General features: G+C 36.2%; 1 protein-coding gene across 1 annotated transcript; it reads left to right on the forward strand.

Annotated features, from left to right (window-relative positions):
- Nucleotides 1-353: 353 nt before the first annotated feature.
- On the forward strand, nt 354-7245 carry LOC116176603 (nuclear pore complex protein Nup107). Its single transcript, XM_031495246.1, has 7 exons — nt 354-1337; nt 1384-1593; nt 5256-5455; nt 5506-5766; nt 6021-6267; nt 6381-7016; nt 7068-7245. Exons 1-7 carry the CDS (start codon nt 459-461, stop codon nt 7173-7175), a joined length of 2541 nt encoding a protein of 846 aa, XP_031351106.1. The 5' UTR covers nt 354-458; the 3' UTR covers nt 7176-7245.
- Nucleotides 7246-9505: the final 2260 nt, after the last annotated feature.

The raw sequence follows: 9505 nt of genomic DNA on the forward strand, positions 1-9505 counted from the left end.
TAAACAGTCGGCGATGAACGGTTCCCCTGTTTTGCCTCGATAATTCTTTCTCTAGGTGTATTTACCTCGAAGAACCACATAGTACGAGAGTTTAAGCGTTTTGAGGGTTTTTTTGTTGAATTTTATATTTGTTACTTTCTGAAAAAATGTAAACTCCCCTTTTTACTTATATATTTTTATGAAAATACAGTGGTTCCATTTCCTCAAATTTCCCCGTTTTATTTTGCTGAATTGGGCAGAGTAGCATGTTACGCCACTGCTGAAAAACGTACAAACAGGTAAGAATGTTAGCGACCTCTGTTGGGACGCAATCGCTTACTCGCACGTCTCTGACTCGCACCTACCGATAAATATGTAAATCTCATGTACCAACAAACAGCACAAGAAAATGTGTGGTTAGAATTCGATTTATGAATGTTTTTCGGTTATTTATGTTATTTTGAATTATTTTAATTACGATGGATTCGGATTTAGATCGGTCTTTACGCTTGTTAGAGGATTCCATAAGTTCAAAGGGCAGATTCTTGCTTTCCACACCCAAAAACAAGGATTTAAGAAGGAAAACCATGGAGAGCCCCATGACTCCACAAACTCTCCGAAAACTGGATGACAAACTAGGCGATTCCAGTTTTACAATTTACGATAAATCGTTTAGCACTTTAATTGATGATAACGTTTCCATAACAGGCTCGATCGTTCGTGCCAGCGAACCCTGGAAGGCTACTGTTAACAGTTTGTATTTGGAGTTCTACGAGACATTGCAAATGTGTACGAATAGCCACGATGTGTTCGATGTCATCACAGACCTTGCTCGCTGTTGTACGGATGCTCTGCAAGTCATTAAAAGCTTAAAGTCGAAAAGTTCAATCCAGTATGTTAACGAGGACATTTGGTTGGAAAAGGAACGAAACACGTGGCGCCTGTTACTAGTCTTGTATCAAGATCGACTGCTTGCCTCGAAAGACATGGAGGACGTGCAGCAACCATATTTCGGCGACAGCGAGAAGTTGTGCATAGCAAATCTCTTTAAAGCCGATCCTCTTGTACGCGAAACTCAACTTGTGATCGACTGGTTGGAGTACAGCGCGGCAGAACGCGACATTGAAGCATTGCACTTTTCCGACTTTTCTTACGGGTGGGAAAACACTTTTCACCAGCTGCAGTCTGCCGAAACAATCGTTTTTGAGAGCTCCAAGAAGATTGTTACGGAAATGCACCCGGATGCGCCATGGGTGGAAGAGTTACATCTTCACGACTTAGATACCGAAGATGAAAAGAGACTTTGTAAGAAGATTTTTCAGGAAATTCGCTGCGGTAAGCTTAATAAAGCGCAAAAGGTAGGTATTTCTATTGTCGGTGGTTTGTTATTTTGGTGTACTTTAGGTGTGTATTAGTTCCGGTCACGCTTGGCGTGCAGCACTTCTGGAAGGTTGGCGACTGTATCACAACCCGAATACTGTTCCTCAGGTCGAAGATGTGGAGATGTATGATGCTGATAGGGATGAGATGGGGTTAGACAGTGCCTTACAACCTACTGAAGGAAACGAAACGAGGGATATTTGGAAAGTTATTTCACAAGCATATTGTGAGAAGGTACTTATTCTTTGCTTGTAATAGAGGAGGCTGTGGCTGAAATTGTGCCACTGTTTTTACAAAGCTTAATGTTTAGATTGCGTTGATTGCACAATGCACATAGCAGTCTACCGATTGGTTCCTTTTGCATTACCTAATTAATGATTTTTAAAATGTGCAAATAAATGGAAGGGTAGAAATTTAAGACTATGTTAATGTAAATACATTGATGAGTTAAAATTGACAATTACTACACATTTCTCAAACAAGAGGGATGATCCTTTGGATTACATGTATATGTTACTGTATTTCTGCATTACTCATTACTGTCGTACTTTACATGTGCACAATACTTTCAGTATAAGTAAATGATATGACCCTAGAGTCTTCCATTGGGGTCTATTGAACAAAAAAGCTCAATTTGCAAGTTTCAATCCTCAAGTTCTATTTTTTACAGGATAGTAATATAGGATAAAGCTACTATTTTGTTTTATAACTGTATTTCAAAATTAACACACATTTGGAGCTTCTGTACTGGACTGTACTGTACTGTGTTCATTGATTTATTATTATAAACGCATTTGTTGTTAATATTCGGATTAACTAAAGTATAGTTGGAGCAAGGTCCATGAAAGTAAAGAACAAACCAATAATGTGTAGGTAAAACAGGCCCATGCCCACTTGACTCATCACCAGCTTGAAAAGTTTGTAGTATACTCTTTGCTTGTAGTAATTACACTAATAGAAATAAGTTTTTACGAGTATAAGAAATTGGAAGTAATGTAAAGTTGCAAAATTCGAATAGTCTATGGCGGTACTGAACATACAAATTACAATTGTGCTTAACTCGGTCCTACTACTTGTAACAGTTTATTTTTACAATTACATCAACAGTCACATTTCTTTTATGGTCACTGTAATGTATTGTTTGAGATTTTCTCGCACATCTCAATCGTCCCTGGCGCCATTTTTGGGTGGGTTGTTTCGCACGCAAGCCTAAGACACATTAATTTTTATTTTCTTTTCCAGCTTTTTTTTCGTTTTCGACATGCACGTTTAGCAGAGGCCCCTCAGGCATTACTCGAATTAATTAAATACCGAGGCATGGAACTTGGGTTTTTGGATTTCTTGTTTCTGTTTTAGGCGTTTATGGCATCGAAGAGAGCTCTCTTCCATAACAGGCTTTAAGGTAACATTGTAACAGTTTAATATTGCCACTTGTTCTTCCAATACCAACTTTAGGTTCAGCTACAAGGAAGCGACAAGGACTTTATGCCCGAACATATCAACCGCTGTGAACTTTTTCATGCTTTTTATTTTACCATCCTTGAGATATAGCTGGCCGTTGATACGGCGGGGTTTTTAGAAAATCAGACATTTTCGTTTTTTTGCGATAGTTTCAAACTGAGCCTGGTTTCACATTACAGCAGCATACTCTGGAAACTATTTGAATACACAGTTCCCAATCATTGGATTAATTGAGGAGGTCCAGGGTGATTTATTCACAGCTGCATTTTTTTAAATAGAACCCCCCTGTATGTTATTGCATATCTCCATCTCTTGGTCAAACTTAGTGTAACTTCATTGCACATGATATTTAAAATTACTCGTTTAAAGTAGATGTCCAGTAAAAATTGAAAATCACAGTTTTGTCATAAAACTTAGAGAGCTGTGACTCTGCATCATGAAATGTACTAAAATAGGCGGCTAAACGACTCACTTTAAGCTAGTTTTACATCAACAATTCATCAATTACTTCGTGAAGTTATTTGTCAATTTATTGAACAATTTCTTGCTCAAGTTCCTTGGTTCTGCTGTTAACTTGATCAATTTCTTGTTGTTTTAAAGTCATTGTTTCACCAACCTTTAATTATTTTAAGGTTAGGTTGTCATTTTTTTTAATTGTGTAGAAAAAAGTGAAAAGTGTAAAAATGTTTCCCTCTGTCTTAAATAGAAGATTACGGAATAGAAAAAGAAAGATTGCTATATTAGCTATAATAATAATAATACAAATTATGAAAACATCTTTATTCAATTATTTATGTTGGTTGATGGTAGTTGTTACTACTGAATTGACGTAAAAATTGCCAGAAAAATAGAACTTGCGCGAATCCGACAAGAAATTAAGCTCAAGAAATTGATCAATTTATTGTTGAATCAGCTTTAGAACACGTGTAATACATAAAGTCGCACTAAAATTGACCAAGGAATCGTAAAATGCAATAAATACATGGGTTTTTTATTTAAAAAATGAAACTTTGATATAAATCAACCTGCATAACAATTGCCATTTCGTTGAAAATATTTTTAGGTTGTAGCGTGAAGAGGCCCTCAAAATGTTATACATACAATAATGAATTTTAAATATGTGCGGTAAAATGAACCCACAATATTTCTAACCCTGTATATGTGGGTGTTCCATTAATAAAAATATCCTGTACTTATGCCTAAAAATAACACATGATATCGAATAATTTTAGTGATCAACAAGCAAAGATATCCATAAAGTAGATGACTTTTTTAGCCACCTTAATAGGGATTTCTTCATCCTAACAACCTGATTTTCTTCAAACCATACAATAAACTCAGATGAATTTTATACACTTTCATGTAAAATTGGGTTGGCCACGTGCAATTTGAACACGAAAAAATTGTCAAAAATCATTATTAATCAATTTCGTTGGGAAAAAGCCCGACTTGACTTCATTTTTTCCAAAATGGCGGCCATTTAGCTATTTAGTTTTGAAATATTTAAATTGCCACCATTTTGGAAAAAATGTGCACTCAAGAAAGGTCTTATGTATTAAAACAAGCACAGTGAAAAAAACTGTTCAAACACAATAATATTTATGATATTAACGCCATTAGATCGGAAATGACTTAGTGAACAATCTACTCTTTATATATCCTAATACAGGATGTGACACTGCCTTGACAATATTCCATATTGGAAAGCAATCAGTTTCCAAACATGTTTATGAAGAGCAATAGGTACTTGCATAAACTTGCACTATCATAACATAACAAAAGTTGCATCGATTTCCGGTTAAACCGGAAGTGATGCCGGAAGATCGTAAAATTATATTTGATACATTTTTTAGATTTCCCTAAATAAAAGAGATATTGATGTGACCCTCTTATCTCGAAGACCCTGTATATGTATACAAATTTAAATGTGCGTTTAAAAAAACAATGATCGACTTATTTTCAAAATGGCGGCAACTTTTAAATTTAAAACTAAATAGCTAAATATTTAAATGGCTGTCATTTTGAAAATACTCGTATGAAGTCAGTGGTTATTTTTTACACTTTTATCGTTTTAATTTAAACTTTGCCAAATTTCATTGAAATAACAAAGTGAACAATTTTTTAACGATTAATACACTCCATTAATATACGACCAATCAGCTTGGTGATTGTTTCAAATTCTAACCAATCAGACGATTTTTTATCTGATTAAAAGCTAGGTAGCTTTTTATCAGTGATTAGCTTTTAAAATGCGCGTCGGAATGCGTAAAATATATACCTAGTGGTTGTAAAATTTTGTGTCTTTTATTAATTTCAGACCATTATTATACTTAATCTACTGCTCCGTGTGCAATATACATGACATTAAGCAAAGCAGATATTAGGGGCAAGCTAGACTCTCATACTATTAGCTGCTAATTTACTTTCCTTTGCAGGAATACCTAAACATTTACGAGAAAGCATCCTTGGCTTCCTTCTGTGGACACTTAAAGAGTCTTTTAAGGGTGGGAGAAAACTGGGAGGATTACCTGTGGGCGTACTTGAAAGTATTAATCGATATTCGCGTTGAATCAGAAATTCGTGATAACATAAGCAAAAAGTATGTACCTTTACCAGAAGAGTACTGGGACCAAAGGTATACCGAGTGATTGTATTTCCAAGTCAATTTACTATAATTTCTTCCAGGTTGTCCCTAAACGAAGTGTTCGAATACTTGGAATCCGCTCCAAATACCAAAGTGCGCAAAGAGTCCCAATTAGAAATGCATATCGTTCAAAAGCACTTAATACTTGACGATATTCCGAGGTTAATGGAGATTATTGGTAACTGGATCGAAAACAGGACATTGAGTACACAATTTTTACGGTTTGCAGTGCATTTGGTGCTGTTTTTGGAACAAATTGGGCAGATTGTTAAGAGAGATGTTCCAGCAAAGATTATTGAAAGGTAGGAGTCCCATAGTAACTAGTTATGTATGGTGTAAATAAATTAGCACAATAATAGACTAAAAATCACCCAAAAAGTAGAACAATTGATTTTTAGTCCTTAAGGCACGCTTCCCAAAATAAGGCAAGTAGTTGTTGTTTTAAAGGTTCCTTAAATATATCTTTTTTTTCAAATTGATTTAAAATCGTCGTTCGCCGATCAAGCGGACGTGAATTAAAAGTGCTTTCATTTTTTTAATGAAACTTATTTTTTAGTTATGTGCTCCGCCTTGCGGAAATGGACGAAACTCGGCTGGTCTCGTTTTACGTTAGCAAATTAGGAGTTCAAAAGCAGGTTGAAGTCTACGCTTCTTACTTAGAACGCATCTTAGATGACAACGAAAGACGCGAAGCTCTTGCGTTCGCCGAAGATTGTGGTTTGGATACACATGCGATTGCTAAACGAGTTGTTGAAAATATCCGAAACCGCCCACACGAAATCGGCGCACTTGGCAATTTACAGGTAATTTATCAACTATACTCGCCATGAAAAAACCTCATGGCCTCATTAGTCTGTTACATAATTATCATTGTAACTATCTTCACTGGAATAGTGAACCAAACGATGTTTTTCAGCAAAAATTAACCGACACTGATTTATTGAAAATATCCGCCATCGATTGGTTGCTCATTTCCAACTCGACAAAATTGGATGCGATCGAGCAGACGAACGCTTTGATCTTTACCTTCTTAACAATGAAAAAACTGGATGCAGCACAATTGGCTTTCAATAAAATACCTCAGAATTTTCTCGACGACATTCTCTCAGAAGGGGACGCAGTACCAGAGATTAATCAAATATTGAGAGAGTATTTGAGTTATCGAACATACTTGGATGCGGAGGAAGCGTTTAACGAATGGTATAAACAGTTCAAATCGAAACCCCTTCCTCCTGGAGAGGTGGCGGAGAATGCGCATTTTACTGAGCGAGTTGCGCACGAGCACAAAGAGGCGCAATTTAAAGCTGACACGGAGCGATGGAATATGTCAACGTTGCAGCTAGCGAAAACAGCAAAGGGCAAGCTGTATAACGTGTTGCTGTTCCCCGAAGGGGGATGGTTGAGTGGCGCAAAGGACTGCGAGTTTCTGAGATCTACTTGCATACCTGAAATAGTAATGTTACTCTACTCAGTGTTGAATGATTCAGATTGTGGGGAGGAGTGTCTGCAGTTGGCCGATATTATAAGCTCAGAAAAATATGGCCTGTACAAGGTAATAAATTGCGCTGGTAATATTGTAACCTAATCTCTTTTGTGTTGCCAGGTGTTTCCGAAGACTAAGCTCAAGGAGTTCTTACACCAGCTCTGTAATACTTCAGCGTCGCTGCTCAACAAAGAGAAGGATCCATGGGGGAATGTTACTATTAATTAAAGTGGAATTTTTTGTACAATTGATGGTAGTGTAATTAAATATTAAAAGTAAAATTTGTCATTCCAGTTCATTGATTGTTAATTTTTTCGATTTGCAATTTGTTTTCCACGTGAGCTTACCCTGAAGGTGCTTTAAGTTTCCTGTACCTAACTACTGCTATTGGCCCCTATTACTTTGTTCCATTTTGCTATAGTTGACCTGTTTTTTTTGTGATGCTGCTCCTCTCATTTTAATAACCTTTTGATAATTGTATTAACATTATTCCTTTGAAATAATTTATGCACTATATTTACATTCTTCAATATAGATCTGCTAAGCAATGTTTTCCTTCTCCTATCAGTAAAGAAAGTTTTATTGCTACAGGTTTCTTTCTCTCCTCGCATTCTTTTGTTTTGTCTCGCTTGCACCTATGATGTCTGAGTGTTTTGTTTTTATGAGTTTGTTTAACTGCAAACGATTCGATTTACTTGAATTGATTTATACTGTTTTTCACTTTTATATGATGCCTTTTGGGTCTCGTTTGATTTACTGCATTTCACTGTACGGTCTGATTTTTATTGTACAATTTAAGCTGCTTGATTTGTGTAGGTACTACTGTGCCCAAAAAGTACCCGGAATTGCGTTATAAAAATGAAAAACCTCTATGTATTCTTCTAAATATATTTCATTGCCTTTAAAGTACTCCCCCTTCGATGCAATGCACATACCCCAGCGTTTTTTCGAATTCTCGAAGAATCCCAAATAGTCTTTTTCGAAGTGACCTTCAATACCTTCGATTTGGCTTTTATGTCCTCAATTTTAAGGACGTCCCCGAAGTGGTCTTTTGAGCTTAGCAAATAGCCAGAAGTCGTACGGAGATAAATCAGGTGATTACGGTGGTTGTAGAACGATATTTGTCGCATTTTTGGGAAAAACTCGCTACTCTTTTTCCAAAAAAAAATTCACAGATTTCGCAATCCTTGCAACCATCGGAGACATTAGAAATGATAACCGTATGACCTATAAAGCCGTAAATAACCCTTATTCACACGGAATAATCTTGCTCCAGTAGTTTAATTAGAAAGATTCGGGGTCCTTTTTGGACACAGTATTATATGAATTGTGTGGTTGATTTATTTTGTTTGTATTTGTGTGGGTTGTGCCAGGTTTTCTTGTACATAAAAGGTTTTCTTGGTATGGCCATGGAGTCATGTCCCAACACATAAAAGAACCGATATTATAGTATACACAACATAGGACATATATTTGCTATCAAGTCCGAGTCGACTGCTACCGAGATTCAAAAGTGCCGCGAAACGTCCATCGTTAGTATAGGCTTTGAATATAATATTAGTTTGGGAAATTTGGAACATATAGTTTGCGTTTCGGCGGCTGGGCTGCCTCACCTAGATTGTTCCAAAAATTTAGGACATAGGTACCTAGCTTATATTTCAAAAACTAAGGACATAGTTTCGACATCCGACTGGTCGGGATGCCTCGCTTATTAAAAAAAAATTAGAAATTCGGAACATAGTTTCGCCATCCGCGGCTGCGCCGTCGCGTTTGTTTCAAGAACATAGCTTCGACCTCATTTATTTAAAAGAATTTCGAAAATAACTTCGTTTACTGCGGTGCTTCGCCAGGCTTTTTTCAAAAACTTAGGAACAGTTTTTTGCGAGTTACTTAGTTTTTGAGAAGTTTTGAATTGAAAAGGTTAAACTATTTACCTACTTTATTTTTCTAAATTTGCATTTTTCTCGAAAAGTAAGCATCAGAGTGCCAATGTTAATTACAAAAAAGTCGTGTCTTTATGAGATATAAAAAATTCTTACACACTTTTTGCGTCGGGTTCATAATAAAGGTGCTAGGGGGCATTTTCTAAATGTTGCATTATGACCAATGGCTATATTAAAAGTAGTCTGAAAGTCAAGTCGAGAGTTTACCTAACATTAAGTTTTACACCACGCACAATTTTAAAATGGTCAGTTTTGTAAGATCTCCAAGAACAAGCAATACGGTGCACGCAAGTAAGTTACCCGTCTGCACATTTATACAAAACGGGTAAAGCGCAGAGAATAGCTATAAATACCTTACAAATGTGCACTATTTAAATGCTTTTCAAAATATTTCAAGAGTTTATCTCCAGGTGTACAAAAATTGATGGATTTTCTAAAATTAGGTTTCAAATTTTTCTCCTTGGATATATAGAACAGGATTTCCCAAGAACGTTTAAAAAGAGTGAAGAAAGAAATCTAAAAATTTCGGGAAAAAGAAAAACCGAAACGGACCGCGAACGTAAAAATCGAAGGGCGTATAGCGGACCCCCGTTACACAATGATGTGTGAAAATAC

Source organism: Photinus pyralis, unplaced genomic scaffold (genome assembly GCF_008802855.1).
Source record: "Photinus pyralis isolate 1611_PpyrPB1 unplaced genomic scaffold, Ppyr1.3 Ppyr1.4_LG7, whole genome shotgun sequence".
Taxonomy (NCBI): Eukaryota; Metazoa; Arthropoda; class Insecta; order Coleoptera; family Lampyridae; genus Photinus; species Photinus pyralis.

Coding starts and splice junctions, on each gene's coding strand:
- LOC116176603 (XM_031495246.1), top strand. CDS start 459: ATGGATTCGGATTTAGATCGGTCTTTACGCTTGTTAGAGGATTCCATA. Junction 1,594..5,255: donor CACAAGCATATTGTGAGAAG/GTACTTATTCTT, acceptor TTTCCTTTGCAG/GAATACCTAAACATTTACGA. Junction 5,456..5,505: donor GAAGAGTACTGGGACCAAAG/GTATACCGAGTG, acceptor AATTTCTTCCAG/GTTGTCCCTAAACGAAGTGT.